Source organism: Prunus mume, linkage group LG2, assembly GCF_029339155.1.
Source record: "Prunus mume cultivar Tortuosa linkage group LG2, ASM2933915v1, whole genome shotgun sequence".
In the NCBI taxonomy this organism is placed as follows: domain Eukaryota; kingdom Viridiplantae; phylum Streptophyta; class Magnoliopsida; order Rosales; family Rosaceae; genus Prunus; species Prunus mume.
In genome coordinates this window covers 24442146-24463124 of record NC_142699.1, presented here as the reverse complement: position 1 = coordinate 24463124, position 20979 = coordinate 24442146, and the positions used below count along the sequence as shown (strand labels likewise).

General features: G+C 40.2%; 4 protein-coding genes across 5 annotated transcripts; 1 reads left to right on the top strand and 3 right to left on the bottom strand.

Annotated features, from left to right (window-relative positions):
* Positions 1-4955: 4955 nt before the first annotated feature.
* On the bottom strand, positions 4956-7262 carry LOC103322241 (Uncharacterized conserved protein UCP015417, vWA). Its single transcript, XM_008224138.3, has one exon. It carries the CDS (start codon positions 7056-7058, stop codon positions 5088-5090), a length of 1971 nt encoding a protein of 656 aa, XP_008222360.2. The 5' UTR covers positions 7059-7262; the 3' UTR covers positions 4956-5087.
* Positions 7263-8080: 818 nt separating this feature from the next.
* On the bottom strand, positions 8081-9432 carry LOC103322240 (uncharacterized). 2 transcript variants are annotated; one of them, XM_008224137.2, is made up of 4 exons: positions 9298-9432; positions 8901-9088; positions 8585-8798; positions 8081-8315 (listed from the first exon to the last, which is right to left on the bottom strand). In XM_008224137.2, the coding sequence occupies exons 2-4, from the start codon at positions 8947-8949 to the stop codon at positions 8267-8269; spliced, it is 312 nt and encodes a 103-aa protein (XP_008222359.2). In that variant the 5' UTR covers positions 8950-9088; positions 9298-9432; the 3' UTR covers positions 8081-8266. The 2 variants fall into 2 exon arrangements, with proteins under 2 accessions (XP_008222359.2, XP_088902031.1); XM_089045905.1 differs by lacking the exon at positions 9298-9432 and having other exon boundaries at positions 8901-9104.
* Positions 9433-9488: 56 nt separating this feature from the next.
* Positions 9489-10852, top strand: LOC103322238 (GRAM domain family protein). The gene is made up of 2 exons (XM_008224135.2): positions 9489-10339; positions 10425-10852. The coding sequence occupies exons 1-2, from the start codon at positions 9650-9652 to the stop codon at positions 10632-10634; spliced, it is 900 nt and encodes a 299-aa protein (XP_008222357.1). The 5' UTR covers positions 9489-9649; the 3' UTR covers positions 10635-10852.
* A 567-nt stretch (positions 10853-11419) lies between these two features.
* On the bottom strand, positions 11420-12889 carry LOC103322237 (uncharacterized). Its single transcript, XM_089045903.1, has 4 exons — positions 12716-12889; positions 12293-12381; positions 11986-12184; positions 11420-11763 (listed from the first exon to the last, which is right to left on the bottom strand). The coding sequence occupies exons 1-4, from the start codon at positions 12739-12741 to the stop codon at positions 11715-11717; spliced, it is 363 nt and encodes a 120-aa protein (XP_088902029.1). The 5' UTR covers positions 12742-12889; the 3' UTR covers positions 11420-11714.
* Between the last annotated feature and the right edge of the window lie 8090 nt (positions 12890-20979).

Below are 20979 nucleotides of genomic sequence, written 5' to 3'. Positions count from 1 at the left end.
ATAATATATAAAAAATGTTTTATGTAAAAATATTGACTAAGTATGAATTTTTTTTTTTTTTTGGAATAATCATTTTCTCAAGATAATTTTTGGCAGCTTTTATTCCTTACACATCAAATAAGAAAACTTGATTTTATGGGATTTTAGTATGAAATATATATTGACTTAATGAGCCATCATTTTTAGCCTAAATCATATTTTGCACTAAAACCTATTTTTCATTTTTTTGATTTGGTGGGAATTTTATTTTTTAGTATTTTTATTTGAATCCAAATAGGTGGTACTTCCTTATTTACATTGTAAACTTAAATAAATGGAGTAATATAAAAATAAATAAAAGTAAAATGACAAAAACCATCACCAGTTGAGCAAAGAGGCAATTTGAAATAGTGGCTGGCCTTAATAGGTTAGCCACGACACATGTAGGTACATATCAAAACGTAAAGTATTTGAAATAATATATATATAGAAATACATAATAGTATATTACTTTTAAAATATTTATAAATAATAAAAAACTTGAGTGGGAGCCTGGGACCACACTGGTCCCAATGTGGCTCGGCTCTACTTTGGAGGTGGCAAAATTTGCCCCTCTAGTTTGCCATGGAAGTGCCCACCAACCACTCGATGAAATGACTCAACAAAACTCCTTTATGTTTGTTGTGCCTGTGTTGCTGGGCTGCACACATATCTTTTTTTGTTTTGGCTTTTTATTAAAAATAGTCCATGAAGTTAACGAAATTATCACATTTCGTTCTTAATATTTTTTTTGTAACATTAATGGTTCTTAAGGTTACCATTTATACGTCAAATTGGTCCATAACGTTCGCTTCCGTCAAATTTTATGTTAGAATGCTTACATGGCACATATGTGGAGCCCACACATCCATGGTTATTCGTTTTATTAGTCCCTGAACTTTGACCCGATTTGCATTTGAGTCCATCAATTTCTATAATTGTTCCCGTGATCCTTCAACTTTAGTTTCATTAGGACAAATGGTCCTGCCGTCAATTTTGTTAACTTTTTCTGTTAAATGCATGGGTAAAATGGTATTTTTGTATTATTTTTAATTTTCAATTTTTGAATATTCCTTTTACCCAAAAAATAAAATTAAAAATTAGAAACTAAAAATTAAAAAATCTTATTCCTATCCTCAGCCAGACTAAAAATTAAAAATTAGTTCTTATTCCTAACAACTTAAATTTTTTTTCTAATTTTATTTTGTTTTAAATATTTTATTCATATTTTAATCAATTTAAAATAAAATAAAAATAAAAATACCATTTTACCACTACATTTAACAGAAAAGTTAACAAAATTGAAGGCATGACCATTGTCCTAATGAAACTAAAGTTAAAGGACTATGAGAACGATTTTGGAAATTGAGAGACTCAATCGGGTCTAAGTTCAAGGACTAATAAAATGAATAACCCCACACATCCAATTATATAAAGCCAAGTGGATTTAAATAAAAGATATCATAAACATTAACATCCATTAAAAAAAAAAAGCCTAAAAAATGGGCTACAAAATTGAGGAAAAAGGAGATTAAAAGTTCAATAAGTAAACAATTGAATCAATCCCTCCCCCTCATCTTCCCTCCATCTCTCTTTCTCTCTCTCTCTCTCTTCCCCATAGTCTTAAATATCGATAATATCGACGAAATATTGAGGATATTATCATTTTTTCAGGTCACGGATATTTCGAAACGTTTACACATATCGTATAAATATCGATAATATCGAAAAATATCGATGTCGATAATTTCACTCACACTTCAGCAATATTTTGTCAAAATATCGCTATAATATCAAAAATATCGATATAATGGAAAAAAGAAAAGAAAACACAAAGCACACACGCAAAAGAGATTCAAACCCCTACCATTTCATTCCTCCAACGCCTTAACCACCATGTAGCTTAGGTTTTTTTAATAATACGTAAAGGGAAACTCTATGTGGTACTAAGTCACTCATGTATCTTACCATATAATATATAAATTGTAAAATATTGAAGTAAATCATTATATATAAATCATTATGGTGTGTTTAATCTTCTTTCATTAAGTACTACATATTTTCTATACTTACAGTGTTTGTCAGCTCGCTATATAATCAATTTAAATAAGTTAAACCCATCATGCAATGCATTTCCTTCCAATTTTTTGTATAAACTAATAGATAATTGACTAAATAAATATCCTCCAAAGTTTCAGTAAAAATTTCCAAGGTTTTTATTCAATTTTTATTGATATCAATAATATCTCGATATTTCCATCAAAATTTCTGTGTTTTTGGACTATCGATATTTTAGACCTTGCTCTCTTCCAAGAAAGAATCAAGAAAAGAAGATGGCAGGAAATACAAAATTGGTCATGAACATTAAGTTGAGTGAGAGCAGAAGAAAGGGCTTTTGCACTGCGGGTGGGGCTGGTTGGGGTTGGGGGTTGGTTTAGAGAGAGAGAGAGAGAGAGAGAGAGAGAGAGAGAGATGGCTGCAAAATCTTTTTAAAATTGAAGTTTTTATTCTCCTTTATCTTTTTTTTTTTATGGATTTTAATTTTTATGGTATCTTTTATTCAAAATCCACTTGGCTTAATATAATTGGATGTGTGGGCTCCATATATGCGCCATGTTAGCACTTTAATGAAAAATTTGACAGAAGCTAACTATAGGCCCCAATTTGATGTATAAAGAGTAACCTTAAGGACCATTAATGTCACCAAATATATATATATATATATATATATAAGGACGAAAGGTGATAATTTTGCTAAACTCAATGACCATTTACGATATAAAGCTTTTTTTTAAGTCTCTGTCCAAAAGGCCATGACAAAAAAAAAAAAAAAAAAAAGAAGAAAGAAAGGTGAAACCTGTCATATGAAGCCTTACCTCCACCGTACAACTTGCTTGAACGGAATTGTCTGACTTTGATTTCTTGACTCTTCTGAAGCTCATATGTGTAGAAAAAATTTGGTGATATGTGTTTGGTCCTATCACCTTTGATGTATCATCATTTGATGTAAGCAATGCAAAGCATTGTCTTCATTCAGGATGGTTGGAGTGTCTGTTGCTGAGGGTAAGGCATATGTGCTTCGGATGTGATGGATCACTGACCTCAACTAAATACATTCATGATTGGCTTCATGAAGGGCAGGTATTTCTAAGTGATTGGAAGATGTAGCAACCAACATTTGTTTTGTTGAGCGCCATAGATTGCAGTACCTCCACATGTAAACATATGCCCAATTTGTGAACAACCTTTATGCAGATAAGAGAGGTATCCTGCTTCAGCATATCCAAAAAGACTCGGCGCATTGGTCGATTCACTGGAATAGGATAAGCCCATGTATGTTGTCCCAAGAAGATATCATCGAATATGTTTGATACCGGTCCAATGTCGATTTGTTGAGGTAGCGTTGTATCTTGATAACAGATTTACTGAAAATACTATGTCTGGTCTAGTACATTGTGCTAAGTATAATGAAGCACCTATTGCAATAAGATATGGTACTTATGGACTAAGGATAATTTCATCATCCCCTTTTGGACGATATAGATCCTTTTTAGGGCCAGTTTAGGATTGCTGTCACTTTTAAAAAAAAATTTGCTTATGCTGTGCTTTGAAAATAATTAACTGTAAAGTAAAATAGCTCCATATTTGGTAAATAATTCTTTTAAAGTGACATTAGTACAAAAAGTTGTGTAAAAACCTTAGTAAATTTTAATACAAACTGTCGTAACTATGAATAATGACTCAAGTAGATATGATGTTGAAATTGTTATACGTTAATTATGTGGTGGTAGTGGAGGTGGTGAAAGAGATGGAGGTAAAGATGGTGGTGAAAGAGGTGGTGGTGGAGGTGGTGGTTGTGGTCGTAGTGGTGGTGGGGATGACAATTGTGGAGGTGGAGGTGGTAATGGTGGTTGAGATGGTGCTTGTGGAGGTGGAAGTGGTGGAGGTGGTGCTTGAGGTGGAGACGGTGAAGATGTAGGTGGTGGACAGAGCCTTTGTGTCAAGAGACCGAACGACCATTGGAGTTCTAAGTGAATGAGCCTTATCCAAAACATTCACTCTACAACCACAATAATTGCTTCTTACTGTTTGTAAATAGTGATTAAGCCTATAAGTCTTCAACTTTTAGTAAAACATGATATTTAATTTCCAATATTGTTCCTCACTTTTAACCTGTGAGTCATCCATCATTTATAACAGATCCTTATATGTTTTAATTTTATACCGTTATAGTTAAAAAATGTTTAAATCCTCATTCGAATATTGCTTTTTTCCTGAAAAATTCTTGATATACAATAATTTCAAATTTGAGTTTGAATAATAGTTCAAAATGATACTAATTCATGCAAACTGTTTCACAAGAAAATAATATTATAAAATGTTGATCTTGAGTGTAGATTTTGACAAGGGGGTTGCTGCCCGGCCGACCGAACCATAGCTTCTCTTTTTTATTCTTTTGTGATACTCTTCGTTGGTGGATAGATTGTGGGCTGATTTGAAATGGGCCATTGAATCCCTGCAAGCTATCCCTGTACGATAGAGCTGGGAACCCAACTTTTAGTAAATGGGTTGGGTTCCTGATACTGAAAACTTGAGTTCAGTTTACAAGAAGCCAGCCTATGGCCTTACCATTGAGTTGGGAAAATTTTGAATCCGTTTGTTATTTCCTCATTAGTTTTCAGTCTGGTTTAACATTTATGAGACTATTGCCATTCAAGTTTGACTTTTCAAAATTTTCCATTGAACTCAAAACATAGACGAGAGATGGCAAAAACCTACTGTGCCTGGATTTTTCAAGTTTTCACTGTGTCATGTCATGTGGTTAGCGTATAGAGATTATAAAAATTCACACCTACGTAAAATTTTATTTCCTCGGATGAAAGAAAACAAGCATAGAAACAATTGTAGAAATGAACAGAGATATGTATATACATGTATGACCAAAACTATTCATTCTCATTTCATTTCACCTTTTTGGCCTTGCACAAAATTGAAACATAACACAAGCTAGCTGCATTATCCCCATTTATTTACATACAAAACTCCAACTAAACTCATCGGTTGATAAATCAATCATGCACAACCAGCTTCTGATATTCTTCTCCAGAGATAGCTAATTCCATGAATTCATCTGGTCGGATTTCCCCATCGTTGTCCATGAAGAGCTTCAGCAAGTTCTTAGAGAAGCCACTCAACAGAGCCACCCCGGGCTGATTCCCGGGCACCGGTGTAGACCTCGAGTTCCTCAGATTCCAAAACACCAGCTGTGGGATCACATTCCCATAACCATGCTCCCTAAACTTATTCTGTATCACGTCATAATCAGTCTCCCAGCTGTTGGCCGAAGCCTCATCAAACTCCATGTCGCTGAACACAAACACCCTCTTGATCATATTCTCCGGCTTCAAATTCCCCTTCACCGCAACCCTCAGCAGCAAATCAAACACCTTCTGAAAATCAGTGTTCGTTCCCCAATCCATATCCCTCACAAACTGGCACTTGGTCTTCAGATCATCCCCTTTCACCAAATGCAGCTGAGGATTCCCACTGAATGTGATCACCAGCCTCTTCCACGGGTCCTCACTCAGCTCAGACACCAACAGCCCCAACGATATCGCCACCTCCATGGGGGTCCCACACATGCTACCGGACACGTCACACACCGCCAAGCAGTTCTTCATCTTCCCCAACTTCATCATGTCCTCCACCATTCTCTTCCATTGAAGCTCAGCCACTTCCCCGACGTCGCCTTCCTCCACAGACCCAATAATCTCATGGGGAAGCAGAGCACCGGCCGCCATCTTCGCCTTGCCGGCCTTCACGTCCTCCAAGTACTTCTTGAACCTCTCCTCGTCGTGCTTCAGGAAGAACCGTTTGTAATTCTTCATGGCCACTGACGCCACTCTGTTGTACGGAAGCGAACCCCACTGCTTCGCGCCCATATAAACCTCCGGCAACTCCAGCACCTTCCTCAGCGGCACCAGAACATCTTTCCTCAGCCGATCTCTCACTCTGTAAGCGTAATGGGTTTCCTCCATGCCTTCGTATTCCTTGTACGATTCGCGCGGGAACACCTTTCTCGCAATGCTCTCGCAGATTAGAGTGGCTCGATCGAACGAAGAGTCAATCGAAGGGCACCACTTGGCCGCGAGGCTGATCTTGTTGCTCTGATTCGACTTCAAATTCTCCATATCGGCCTTCAACAACTCGGCGAAAAGATCCGAAACCCTCTCGTGCAAGAATCGGAAATCCGGGTCGGATCCATACCTGGCAACCGCCTTCTTGGCCATGGCGATCTTCTTCTCCTTCCTCAACACGCTTGCCTTTTCCTTTTCCGATTTTACCCACTGCTTCGCCTTCGCTTCATTTTCCTCCTTCGACATGTCCTTTTTGGCGGCTTTTTTCTCTCCTCCGGTCTTGATTTTCTTGAACGGAACGGCTTCGGGGCTCAAGTCACAGCCCAACCTCTGTTTCCTCCTGCCGCCGGCGGATTTTCTTTCCTTCAATGCATCCTTCTGTTTCCTCCGCACGTCCTCGCCTTCTAGAAGGCGGTAGAGAATCTCGGGCAGGTCCTTGAAATAACCGAAGTCCGCAAAGGACCTGAGATTGCATGCGAGGGTTTTGGGGTGGTGGTTGTGGAGCCAAACCGCCGCCGTGTGGAAGTTTTCCTTGTCAGACTTTCCGGTGCCGCGTACGCCTCGGAGGTTGCAGATGAGCTTGAGCGTGGTCGGAGCGCTGTGGCTCCAGGCCAGCGGGAGCTGGTTGTTGACGTAGTCGGCGGGGGTGTCCGGCACCACGTGGAAGAAGAAATCGAGGCAGGGGTTGCCGGTGGAGAGATAGGTGGCGGAATTATTCTCGGTCAAGCCCATCGGGAGTTTGTTGTCCATCGCTATGTCGTTGAAATTTGAGACCATGAGGTCAACGAAGGGTTCGCCGGTGGCGGGTTCGGGTTTGGGGTCGGGTAGGGGTTGAGATTGGGGCGGTGAGGTGTGGGTGGGATTGGTGAGCTCTGGAGGACCGAGAAGACTGGGAGGAGCCATGGTTGCGAGGTGTGAGAAATTGTGATTGAGTGAGCAGAGGAAGGACGATATTAGGCGACAGAGGCGGATCTATAGGATGGCGGTTACTTGGGTTCCAAACTTAGTGTTCATCGCTTCTGATTTTTCTTTTTCTTTTTCATTTTCGAGACAATATATTTGTGCCGAGTCCATTTTCGAGACTCAGACTCAGGGGCCTTTTTAGTGCTTTGTATTTTTTTACTTTTTCTGATAAATTGGATTTGAAATTAAATAAAGAAAAGGAAACCATCTTAAAATAAGGAATTTTCGTACCGAAAAGGAAGAAGCAGCTCAACCCACGACTGTTTCTTGCTTATGTGGATTGTCCACACGCGGCAAGCCGAGAATCAGAACGTAGATTGCTTAGGAATTACCTGATTGATATATAAACTATTTAAATTTATCTAGTGTGTGATTCGTTATGCTTACAACCACCAATTACCTTTTTTGTTGTTGATAAATATCACAAGGTGTCCCTATACTCGATAGGTAGAATTAATTTTCACTCAAAATTTGACTTGGCTCTGATCACGAAGCAACAATTACTATTTCTAATATGAATAAGTTGGTAATTAAGAAATGTTATCGACAAAGTTTGTCATTTGTCAATGCCTGAATTGAGCTAGTCATAGTCGATCTCCTAATCCTAACCGATGATCAGCCTGCCATACTTGTAATATTTTCAAACTTTGGAACTTTATTTTCTTTCTTAAAGAGCCAGAAACAAAGAGAAAGATAAAACCAGCTAGGTCGGCATTAGTAAGGAAATGGGCAACAAAATGGGTTTCACGTGGAGTGTCGTTGATGGCTAATCCAAAGCTTTTCTCCCATACCTTAAACCAGCTCAAAGTTGAATTTTCAAACCAGCGTGCATGCCAAGAATCAGAATGGGCTTTTGACAAAGGCAACCCTTCATCACCAAACCTACTCAACTCATGTATAAAGCAAGCCTCTCGAATGTTAAAAAGGTTTTGGGATCCTATTCGATCAAAGTTGCACCACACTTGACATCAAAGCCATAAAATTGAATCTACTTGCTTCTCAGTTTAATTTATTGAGAATAACACAAGCTGCGTTTAACGACATACAGACTGATTGAATTTTAGTCTTGGAGGTTTGTAAGAAATCAAGAGCAAAACAGAAACCAAGAATACAATGGCAGCAGCAGAGCATGCTATTACTATGCATATCTAGAAGCAGCAGCGCTCCAACAAGCAGCAGCAGCAAAGTGCAGCCAAACTGCGAATTGTAACCAACGAGGGGGAGATATCAGATGATAAACAAAAGAAACGGCATATATTCACTTGCAATCCAATGTTTGATGTTACATGCAACTATTGACTTTACTTGATGATATTGAGGAGATTCGAAACAGGAAATATACAATCAATTGGATGAAAAATAGAAACTTGGATTGGATTGGATTGGACCCCATGAACATGAACATAAACATAAACAATAGATATTAATAGGGATATATAATAGATAGAAAGCAGAGACATACATACCAGCTTTTAAAGAGAGAATCGCAGGCATAGTCATCTTGGTGGTAGTGGTGGTATGGGTGGAGGGGAGGTGGGGCAGCTGATGGTGGGGGTTGGTACCCTTCATAGAAGTAACCCTGATATCCATATTCCTGTGGCGGAGGAGATGGATTTGGGAACCCTGGCCGTGGCGGTGGAGGTGGAAAGTCCGGCGGCTGAGGATATTCTTGTGGGTACCCTGAAAATTCATAGTCGCACACCCAACACAAATAATTATTATTGGATAATTAAACAAATCTAAAATCGGGGGAAATTTACAATTGTATTATAAATGGCTTGCCTGGTGGGGGATGATGCTCATGTTGAACATGGATATGTTGGTAACTCATTGTTCGTTTGCCTTATCCGATGATCTGGCTGACTTCTGTGGTTATGCGTTGTTGAGTTCTCTGCTCGAATGAAATATTAAACCCGTGTTCTCTCCAAAGTTTCTTTGAAGTGTCAGTGCTGCATTGGGGAGGAGGACACCTGGCGGGAACGTAGCGATGTCAGTGTCGACAACCATGCATTAATTTTCTTTGGAAGGATCGATATAAACAACTTGGCATACAACATGCTTATCAACTTTATGAGGTTACTTAAAACTTATTACTTTGGGAAAGGAAAAAAAAAGAAGAAATTCACAAGAGAAAAGTTATGGATAAATGCAAGCTCCTCATAATAATGTAGATTATTACAAATGCTTTTATGACGGTCAGTCGGTGACAAGGTTAGACTAATTATCCTTATGAAGCTTCTTGATTTTTGTCCTGAGCGCAACACCTGGTCAAGCAAGCCAAGCGAAAGCTTGTAATTCTGCCGCTAGCTTCCTGAATAAACACAACACTTTGCTTCGCTGAAAAGGCAAAGGCAAAGGCAAAGGCATTCACATAACAGAGCCGCGTGTCACTTTTTCAGATATTCTTGAAATTCCTGAACCTTCCACTCTATAAAAACACATTTTATCTCTCAACTGATAATATACACAAGAAAACAAAGCAAAAGAAAGAAGAAAACCCATCATTTATCAGCTCATCAAACTCACTAACCATGACAGGCATACCAGAAGAAACACACCCCCATAACCAATCATCTCAAGCAGCCAAAGACCCAGAATCCAATTCTCCATCCCTTGCCACTGTTACTGATCATCAGGACCTACAGACGCCTCAGCCACCACCGCCACCACATTCAGCTTCATCATCTCCAGCAGAGGAGGAAGACACCAAGAAATATGGGACCCACATCATGGGAGCCCCAGCAGCCCCAAATGCCCACCCAGACAACCAGAGAGCCGCCCAATGGAAAGCATCTGATCACCAGCAAATTCACCACCACCAGCAGCCCTATGTCCAGTGCGCTCCCGTAAATAAGCCCAGCAACAACCCTTTTGAGCCTGCGATCCACGTGTTCAATTCCTGGAGCGCCAAGGCCGAGACCATAGCCAGAAACATCTGGCACAACCTCAAAACAGGGCCCTCTGTTTCTGAAGCTGCCTGGGGGAAGGTCAACTTGACGGCAAAAGCCATAAGTGAAGGTGGATTTGAGTCTCTATTTAAGCAGATTTTCGCGACTGATCCAAACGAGAAGCTCAAGAAGACCTTCGCCTGCTACCTTTCCAGTTCCACAGGTCCTGTCGCTGGCACTCTGTATCTCTCAACTGCCAGGCTTGCTTTCTGCAGCGATCGTCCTTTAACTTTCACTACCCCATCTGGACAAGCAGCTTGGAGCTACTACAAGGTAAATAACACTGAATTAAATGAACTCTTTTGAGAAAATTGATGGAAGTAATTTGTATTGACTGGAAATCTGTGTTCTTGAACAGGTGATGATACCTTTGGCAAATATAGGTACAGTGAACCCTGTGGTCATGAAAGAGAGTCCACCAGAAAAGTACATTCAGATTGTCACCATAGATGGCCATGAATTCTGGTTTATGGGATTTATTAATTTCGAAAAGGCATCCCATCACCTCTTAGACAGTGTCTCAGATTTCAGAACAGCTGGGAATTCAGCGCAACCGGTTGTTGGCTAGAGCTTGAAGATGAATTTTCCTTTTGGATCCCCAGGATCATCATCCTCCTTTGAGTTTTGATTTTCAGAGTTTTGGTTTTGTTGATTTGTTTGTAGGATTATGGATTAGTTGAATCTGTAATTCATTGTATTCTGTCCTTTGCTTCCGTGTGTTTTATGTGTTTGTAAATTGTGACCTTTGTTTCAGATATCTACACATATTATATTCTTTAGTGTAAATTAATGTTTTAAATATTATAAGTTCAAATTGAGTTTGCATACCTACACTAAGGTCATCTCCTATCATACTACTAAATGTAGTACAGGGCTAAATTATCTTTCCAAAATATTAATTTTTTTTAATTTTTTAAAGAATAATGGAGGATTAAATTTTTTCATCATATAGGGTTATATTTTAGGATTTTTTTATATTTTATTATTTTGAGAATGCTTTAAATAAGGCAAGTGAGGGAGTGTTTTAATATTTGGTGATTGAAAAATATATGGTGGGATTAACTATGAATTTGGCATAGGTCAAAGCTGAGTTATATTTGATTCGGTTAGAGGGTTAAAGGGTCAAATATGGCCTTTTAAATGTGGCCAAAATTTTATTTAGTTCATAATTAGAAATGAGTTTTGCATTAATTTAGGATTATATTTAGAATATAGTCCATGATTGGAGATGACCTGATTTTACTTGTCAAAACTCCAACTGAAGGTTCTCGTTGGGAAGTGATTTTGGATAGGTAAGCTCAATTGAGGCTATGGTTCTTTTCTGGTAAAACAATGAGGTTATTGGCCCATATATACTAAATTGTAAATTAATATTTCAATATTATAAGTTCAAATTGAGGATGCCTACTCCACTAGTGTTACACGTACAAGTACAACTTTGAAATGGAACTTAAAATATAGGATTACAATTGCAAACATGAAAGTGTCAAACAAGAAAGCCTTCCCCTTCATCATGTAAAGCATGCACTTGTCTTCATAATGTGCATCTACAGGTTCAATTTTCCAGTAATACTGCAACACTACTGCAGGACATCTCAAATCAATCTATCAAAAGCAAAATAAATAAAGATAAGATGCATCTAAGGGCCTAATTACAGCATGCGTCCAATATCCAGCAGCAACAAATTGCAGCCAAACTGCAAATGCAACACGAGAGGTTGGGATCAGTGAAAGTGGTGGGAGAAGAACCAAGGAAGCCAAAAAGTAATTTTAATTATTGTCCTAAATTTTTTATAGAGAATATAGAAAAAGAACAAAGAGTAAAACACATATTTATTCAATTCAAGCCAAATATGATGATCAAATCAAACAATTAAAGAGCTGGTGGTAACAGAAGGATATGGAGAACATGCACATACCAGCCTTTGAGGACTGAAAAGCAGTTAGGTTCACCATCCTCTTGGTGTGAAGGGGGCGGGGGTGGAATTGGGTTTGGTGGCGGAGGCGGATAATAGTAACCCTGATAGCCAGGTGGTGGTGGGGGGCCTGGAGGAGGAGGGTAGTCTGGCGGCGGTGGGGGAGAGGGTGGCGGCGGCGGCGGCGGCGGTGGTGCATACCCTGGCGGAGGCAAGGAAAACATGTATTTGTCAAAACAAGCAATTAGTACATATAACATGAACCAGAAGGGTGGTTAAAGAAAATGTGGTTGGTGACTTGATCACTTGCCTGGCGGGGGTGGGGGTGGAGGCTCACCGGGAACAGGCCTGTAACTCATTGCTCTGCTTTTCGACTTCAATCCTAGCTTAGTGCAAAGGCTAGAAACCCAGAACAGAGAAGAGGGTTATGTCTGTTAGCTGTATATATAAACTATATAATTGACTACCCGCTGAGTAAGTGGAAATCATGTGTAACATGCTTTTCTCATTTCCATCGAGTTTTGGCTTCATTTTAGTATTATAATTTTAATTGATCTTCCCATAGACATTCGAGCAATAAATTAACCAAAACGAAGTCTATAAACAAAAAGTTAACCTCCATGTAACTTCCACCTGCCATTCTAGAAGTAGGTGGTCACCTAACAGTCCACCCTTTACCAATTTAGAGAAGAAGGAAAGAAAACCCAAAGAGAAACAGGAGCTTACTGCTTACCTGAGGGTCAGCACTCTATCCACCATTCAAGACAGCTGAAGGAAGTTGAGCAAAACCCCTCATCAAAATGATAAATCATGAACTTATTAGGTGCTGTGCAGATTGATAATTTTGAAAAGACCTGGGATATCACCTCCTAAACCTTGTGTCAGATTTCAAAGCCATTGAGAATGCACTGCAAGTCCGCAACTAATTGTCACAGATTTCTTGTAATTCATATATCCTCTTTTCAGAATGTTATAAATTTGGATTGAGATTACATGTGCATATCGTAGAGGTTAGGTATTTTTGTATGTTCTCTACTTCAAAAAGAGACGAATAGAAAACAAAAAACTCAGAGAGACGGTTAAGATATGAAATAGCTGTAAATATTTGTTTCCTTGTCCAGATAGTCAATTGCTTTAATTTAGGACCAATATAAGTTTATCATATGTAGCCTACGCTTCCTCTTTATATCCTTTATCATCAGAGTTGTACAGATACAGACAGTGGCGGATCTAGGACCCGTAACCCAAGGGGTCACAATGTTTGTTCCAATTTTTTTTTAAAGAGTTTTCCATTTTTCTTAGGGAGCTTCACTAATATACCCAAAATAGGGGCTGAAATTCTAAAAAAAACCCCACATAGAATGCACTTTAGAAATACACCAAAAACTCATTTATTATATAAGAAATTGATGTTTAAGTTTCTATAAATTATATGATTGCCATTGATCAACTTAAAAAAGAAGTCCAACAAAAAAATTTAAATAGCACCCAAAACAAATCCAGCCCAATTTTATAAAAAAACCTAAACAATTCATTACAAATAAAACGTCTTGAAAACCGTAGCTTCATTAATGTGTCATGTTGATTAATGACTGTAATATTCTACATATTTACTGTCATGTTGATTAATGGCTGTAATGTTCTAGTCTAGGGTAATAACATTGCTACTTTCCTATGACATTCTTTTTCTAATGCATGTGTATATGTTCCAGTCTAGGGTAATAACATTGCTAGTTTACTGTCATGTTGATTAATGACTATAATATTCTAGTTTAGGGTAATAACATTGCTAGTTGTAGGGGTCTTTTTATTCCAAAGTAGCCTGACGAATGGGCTTGGCTGCCATAAGAAGAAAACGCACAGAAATTCCCCAAGTGTCCGAGTTCTGGAACCAAGCTCCTGAAGGAGTTTTGGAAGATTTGATAAACCTTAGAAGAACACCCTCAGGTTCTCTTCACCAATTGCCAAATAAGCATGATAAAATCAATTAATGGCTTAGCTTGAGGAGCTTGTGGCATGGGAGCTAAGCTTTCACAAGTTTAGCAATTTGAGACAGAGAGAGAGAAGCATGGATTTCCTACTGGGAGTGAAAATCTGAAGTAGGACAGAGAAGAACTAGAACGATTTCTGTCCTAATGGAAGAATAGAAAACAAACGAAGAAGAAAGATTGGGTGGCTTGAGTAGATTCCAGGTTGATTGACAAAGCTTGGTCAGGCTCTGGATGATGATCTTCGCTGGGTAGAAGAGGCCCCTTTTATAGCCACGAGGAACCCTAATTTTGTCTCAATTTCTTTTCTCTTTTCATTGCCCTTTTCCACTTTATCCTTCTTGATGAATTTCTCCATCCAAGAAGCATGGGTAAGGAACCTTTTGTGGTTCCAATGGTTTGATGCAGCTGGACCTTCCCATAGAAGGGAAGGCGCCACCTGCTTTCCTTATGGTTTTTCAAGACAGAGCTTACAGAGGAAAAGATGAGAGATGACGCCTTTTATCCGATGGACACTCCTCTCACCCCTGTGGATTTCCTCTGGTCCTTTCATGGCTCCCTTGTGACCGTTGTTTGGAGTTCTAACAGGAATGAGACTTAGCGCCAGACTTTTGCAAGTCACTGGGCTGGGCTTGTACACATGGTATTGGGTCTTTTAGCTTGTTGCTTCCAGTGTGCAATAGGTTTCGTCAGCCTGCTGAAACAGTTTTATTCTTTTAAGCAATCTATTGATATGGGCTGGGCTACTAGGTGATTTCCTAAAGTTTTGGACTGTTTTTCATCTCTCTCATGCTAACCCATGTATTTGGGTTCTAGGAATGGGCTTGAGTTTCAATGCCCCCAAGTGGCTTAAAACTTGCGTTCCTCAACCCCTCAATGGGCCCTATGATCCGTTGTCCCCTTCCATACCACAACCTTCTCAGTAAGCCCCGGTTAATTTTGTGGCTTGGGCCCACTTAGGCTTGTGACATAGCTTAATGCTAGAATAGTGGCTCTTTTCACATGATACCTACGCTTGTGCTTGAGTTTTATTATGCCATGATAGGCTTATAATTGGGCCAAGTAATACCGAAGAGATATGTGAGAGTGGTCTTGTAATGTTGGCCTACTCTTGGCCCATTTGTATGTGCTTGCTTGGCATGACACGTGGCTGATAGCATGTATTAGCGGGTCTCACAAATTCTCTTTTGTTTCGATTAAGCCCTTTTTGTACCCTCTTATCTGTGTTGGGCCAGGAATTAATTTGGGCTTAGCCCCTTGGATTTTTGGGCCTCAACATTAGCCCTCTTGATTATTAGGGCCATAAGCAATACCTTGAGATGGGTCGAATAATCAAACCCGGCCCAAAAGCAAGAAAAATCAAATCCTGCGACTGATGTGACCTTCTCGTTTCCCGCGTGTGTGCTGCCATGATTATCTTCCAGCAGTTTCTTACGCTTCCTAGGTACGCTTCCATCAAATCTATTTTTATTTTTTATTTTCTTCCTTCTTTCTCCTGTTCATTCTCTCGACCTCTTTCTTTTGTGCGTGCGAGTCCCCAAAATTGGTTGCCCCTTTTCAATTTTTGCTAGTTCCATCTCACACCAGTCTAGAGCACCTTTGGAGAACGAAATCACAGGAGGCCTCCTCCATAATCGCTGGTTGGTTACGCTCGAGAAACCGCTCGAAATGTCGGGAAAAGCCACGGCTCCTCTTTAAAATCCTCGAATTTTTCAATTTCTTCTTCAATCCGCCAAAACCAAGCTTGGCAAAGTTGCTCCGCATAAGCGTGAAGCAATTTTGACAAATAAATCGTAAGCGGTTCCCTTTTCTTCGATTTTAAGTCTGGAAAACACCGCCAAGAGCAGTGGTAAGCATCGTCCTCTTATCTCCTCTCTTACTTCTTCATCTTATTATTGTAGACACATGCATTTATGCATATGCACATATATGTACAGATGGCGTACTCACGTATATATATTTTGGGAATTTCTCATGAACAGAGTGTCCTCTTAATTCCTTTTGCTGTATATCCGCCTAATCATTCATGCCTGGGTTCAAATTTTTGGGCATGAACCATTGATTAAAGCGAGCAAAGGTGCATTATGCAGACCACTCCATGGCCTTCTTCGGACAACTTACTCATGTAGCTTGGCCCCTTTTTTTTGCATCAAATGACCTTCTCCCCTTTCTATAGGGCAGATTTGCATGATGGCATGGAATTGGTATTCTTTTTTTTTTTTTTTTGATATGATCCTGGCATGACATCATAGGGATGTGCGTATGTTCAATGTCTGTGAAGGTGCTGAACTTATTTGTTTTGTTCCTTTTTCCTCTTTTGTAGGTGTTCGCGACTTAGCGGGTTTATTATGGCATCGTCCGACCTTCCGCCCATCATGTTAGACCACCTTTACTCCATGGATGACAATCTCAAAGCAGGAGGGCCGCTCTTGTTGCTTGAAGATGCCCGTGAGAATCCCGTTGTTGGTGATGAGCCATCCCCTAAAACCACTCCTGTAATTGAACATGCCTCCATATCCTGATGCTGCATTGAAAAAGGCCTATTTCCAGCTGTTCCCCTATTCTTCCAATACCCTTGTAGCATCAGTAAGGGTTGGTCATAATGGGTCGATCGTGAGTTGCGGGATCCATCCACATGCAACATTTTGTGCAGGGCACGGGTCCTAGATGCCATCTTCCTTTCCAAACTGTGGGATATCCATATTGAAGCGAAGATGTTTCGTCACGTGGCCCGGAGGTGGAGCGCTGCTACACACACTTTTGTATGTTCGTGGGGGGAATTTACTCCTACCCTTGAAGACGTGGCGAATATCTCTCACCTTCCCATTTGTGGCGACCGGAGTCCCTTCGACGTTGCTCTCACTCTGGAAGAAATGGACAAGCTTGCAGTCTTACGGAGAGGTGCCCCTACCTCTCCCAGCACCTCACTTCAGTTCAAGTAACTGGATACAACATTTTGGGGATGCAAATAGACAAGGATGCTGCCGGTTGGCTGCATTTATAACTTTGTGGCTTGGGCGATTCGTGCTTTGTGATTTTTCGCAGGATTGCTTGCATGAGCGTGTGTTCCCCTTGGCTTTGGCTATAGCTCGAGGCGATACAATCCCTCTAGCCCCCATGTTCTTGGTGCATCTATACCGGCTGCTTAATCAGACTTAGCTTTTAGAGAAAAGCGCATCCGGAACTATGGGCGTGGAGACCCTCTTGAATTTTGGTTTCTTGCAGGTGTTTTTATGGGAGCGTCTTAAAGGATTGGATGTACATTCACTCCCTCACTCGCATGCTATGAAGCTGGCAGATTGGGGCAGGGGTTCTTATATGCCAGGAAGTCTTCCCTTAATCTGCAGATGGTTTAAGCGGATGCAGAGGAAAGGCCAGGACTTTCTGAAGCTGTTGGATAACGTTGAGAACTTTGTCTTCCGTCCTTACGGCACCTCGGCAGAGACCTTCACCTTTGTGCCCTTTTATGCTGATGTTAGTAATATAACCATTATTTTGTACATTTTTATTATCTTTATCTTATATTCTTGCTATGTTCTTGAGTGAGTTTAGTCCATTTTTACTTAGTTTTGTATTTTACTAGGTTTGAAGAGTAAAGATGGAAAAGCAAGCAAAACTAGCAATTTTGGGATTGAAATATACTGTGCTGTGCAGAACAGTCAACTTGACAGAATATACTGTACTTCCTCAGAGCAAACCAGATGTTGAGCCTTATATCGTTGGAAAGATACGGATGTTAGCTTTCTGTAAAATTTTACGGTTCATGATTTGGACTTGTGTGGAGAGAGTTGTGGCCGTTTTAGTACAGACAGTTCGGGCAGAATGTGTTCTGCGGGTTTTGCAAAATAATCCCTTTGAAGTCCAATCCTTGGAGTTTAATTTGTGTCATTTACATTTGGGAAGTGTCTACAAGGATGTGGAGTTATTTTCTGAAGTATGATCCTATATTTAGTAGGATTTTGGATGCCAACTCATCAAAGACAATTGAAGCCAAACTAGGAAAACATAGTTACCAAGTCAAAAGAGGATTTGTTCCTTATTTAAAGAAGACTAGAAAATAGGGTTCTTTTATGCTGGAAGTTGAAGGAGAGTCAAAGAGTCGCTGCCATCGTCAAGTTCTCAAGCATCGTCACAATCTATAAGTTTTATTTTACGTTTTCTAGTTTTTCAATTATGTTTTCTTTGAACATGATCAGTAACTAAATTATTCTCTAGGGCGAGGATGACGCCCGAGCATGGATAGTTATGATTTTTAATGCCATTTAATAGATTCTAAGTTTCTTTTAGATGAATGTTTAATCACTATTTTAATTGTTGCTATTTGTTTAAGTTCTTTGATTGATCACCTTAGGGCTTTGCATCTAGTAAATTGGAAGATGAATTTGAGGCAGAACTCGCAATATAATTCAATTAGCTTCTTGTGATTAAGTGTGATGAATTACATTATTGCTTGACGAAGAATAATGGTTTGCTTGGTTCCCTTGTTTTCTAGAACGTAATGAATTCAACTTGTTAAATTTATGCCTTAACTAGGATAGATTGTAGGATTGGGTATATGATCTTTGTCTGAACTAGAAAAGAATCTTACCCTTAAGGAAAACTATGGTCTGAGTGCCTGAAAAGGACTTAGATACGGGAATTATCATCTAAAGAATCGAAAGAATCTGTTGAATGCATTGAAATGTAACTTGGATTGCTTGTGGTTGATTCCGAAACCTTAGACCTTCATCATCCTTTTTCAATCTTTAAAAGTCAACGTTTTAATTCTTAATTGCCTTGATTAATTTCTTGTTTGTTTCATAAACCTTCACAACAACAATCTCTACAAATTTACTTGCGTGTCAGTTAGATTTAATTTAGGTATTCGAGTATTAGATTAATTTGGAATCCTCGTGGGAACGATACTTGGACTTGTCAAACGCTATACTACATCAATCTTGTGCACTTGCAAGGCTAGACCAATTAGTGACACCGTTGAGGTTCCAGCAGCCATGTCACAAAGCGGCCAGTTCAGAAAGTATGCCATGTTGAATGTCGCTCCTATCCTGCTGCCTACTCTTGGAGACAGTCGCTTGGAAATTTCTGTACCTTACTCACCTCATCGGGTTAAGTGGCAGTTTGGGCTAGATCAAGGAGTACCGAGTAGTCCTAACCATGCTGACCCCTTCGTGCTACATAGAGTCTTCTGGAGCAATGACCCTATACTAAACTGTTGTAGGCCCCTTGTTTTAGCTAGCAAGAGGAGGATTGGCGACTTCTCCTGAGGTTACCAAGCTTACTAGAACCGCTGCCTCGCCTCCTTTCGTGAATTCCAATATTTTCCTGGAGATAGATTGCCTCCTACAATAGCTCGTCTTGCAGGCTTGGTGTCAAGAGAAAGACATCCCTCTAAGCCAAAAACGCAATTTCCCCTTTATTTCCAAGAGCGGTGACATTGTTGGAGAATTTCCTACGACAAAGCTGAAGCCGGAGTACAGAGTCCTTGTGGTTCTGGAAAAAATGCAACACCGTGTCGTAAAGGAAGCGAGATGAGGAGCAGAATGTGAGGGAGAGGCAGATCGCCAGTAAACCTGTATGTTCATTCCAAAGGTAGCCTCAAGTGGCCCTCCCGAACCAAAGAAGCAACTCCCGAATGTCCACATCCTCAAAGCCTATCTGATTCGAGAGTCAGCGTCTGGAAGGCTCTAGAAACTACCCTCTTCGCAGTAAGTGTTACCTCATCTTTAAAATTTTTTGCCACACTTCTCCTCTTTTTTTAACCTATCGATATGTTTTTTTATTAAGGAAAAATGGGTACCACTCCAAGAGGAGAAGAAGTAGCACACCATCTGTGTCCCCACAGCTACTCCAAAACGCTGCAGATGCGTGTCTTGCAAGCAAAATTCACTGGGGCTCGTCTGTAGCGAAGCCTCTGGAACTAGAACTGTGGTGACAATTGATGATGACAGTGATGATGGTGACACTACTGAGTCCGAGGCTAGCATTCCGGGGCAAGAGGATATTGATAACATCGGTGACATGCATAATGGTTCCGATAGGAATGACAATTATGACCATGATGGGGATGTACCTTTCGATGATTATACAGAAAAACAAGGCGGCTCGGATACCTTTTCTGGATCTATAGGTAGCAGTGTGCGCCTGTTGGTGTCGAGTTGGTACTTGGTCTATCCTAAATTCTGTTCTCTTCTCCTCCTTCGCACCACCAAATATCTACTGGCCACCCGTTTCCATCTCGCAGGTTACCGATATTGCTGAGGACTCGGGCTATGTTGTGGCCATTGTTGACCATGCACAAAGTACCCCTGAGGTACCTGCTTTACTAATATCTTCTTTTTCTCCTTATTGGGCAACATCCTCCTCTTACTCCTTTGCTAATGCACACAACCTGTTGTTTATTTCGTACTGATCCTTGTATACATATATATATCATATATTTTTTTTTTTCTAGATTGGGCATGTTGCCCAAAACATGGAAATCGTGCCAGTGGTGGCTCCCTCCTTCAACACCTTTGACAGATTGGTTGAGGCAGCCTTTGTGGAGTCATTTCCGACCATGCCGTCAACAAATTCCCAGGACACAACATCCATGTTCCGAATCACAAGCTCGTTGCCTCCCATCTTCCAACACTTTCTTCTGGGGGACCTTGAGCCTGCCATTTTTCCAGCTTCTTCCGGCAACTCTCCAGAGCAACACCTTTGCCTTTCACGGACACGCCTGCTCCATCTTACATTCAACCGCTTCTCCGGCGCCAGAGCCAGCCCCTAGCACTCCTTCCAGGCGTCCTCATTTGGTAACGAGGCGCTGGCCGAGAATGCCTAGGCTATCATTGTTGTCGGGAATATCTGCTGCAGTAACACCTATCTGACACATCTTGGTTGGAGTGGGAGGAATCCTTTGCTGCATTTATGGCCTTCTTTGATGGTGGTGTTCAGGTCCTTCGATCCGCAGATGAACTCTTGCCACTTTGTCACAGGTTCAATGGTTATGCAACATTCCGAGGAGCCC

Coding starts and splice junctions, on each gene's coding strand:
- LOC103322237 (XM_089045903.1), bottom strand. CDS start 12,741: ATGGTGGATAGAGTGCTGACCCTCAG. Junction 12,382..12,715: donor GATAGAGTGCTGACCCTCAG/GTAAGCAGTAAG, acceptor CTGGGTTTCTAG/CCTTTGCACTAAGCTAGGAT. Junction 11,764..11,985: donor TTTTCAGTCCTCAAAGGCTG/GTATGTGCATGT, acceptor TTGCATTTGCAG/TTTGGCTGCAATTTGTTGCT.
- LOC103322240 (XM_008224137.2), bottom strand. CDS start 8,949: ATGAGTTACCAACATATCCATGTTCAACATGAGCATCATCCCCCACCA. Junction 8,799..8,900: donor TGAGCATCATCCCCCACCAG/GCAAGCCATTTA, acceptor ATGAATTTTCAG/GGTACCCACAAGAATATCCT. Junction 8,316..8,584: donor GATTCTCTCTTTAAAAGCTG/GTATGTATGTCT, acceptor TACAATTCGCAG/TTTGGCTGCACTTTGCTGCT.
- LOC103322238 (XM_008224135.2), top strand. CDS start 9,650: ATGACAGGCATACCAGAAGAAACACACCCCCATAACCAATCATCTCAA. Junction 10,340..10,424: donor CAGCTTGGAGCTACTACAAG/GTAAATAACACT, acceptor GTTCTTGAACAG/GTGATGATACCTTTGGCAAA.
- LOC103322241 (XM_008224138.3), bottom strand. CDS start 7,058: ATGGCTCCTCCCAGTCTTCTCGGTCCTCCAGAGCTCACCAATCCCACC.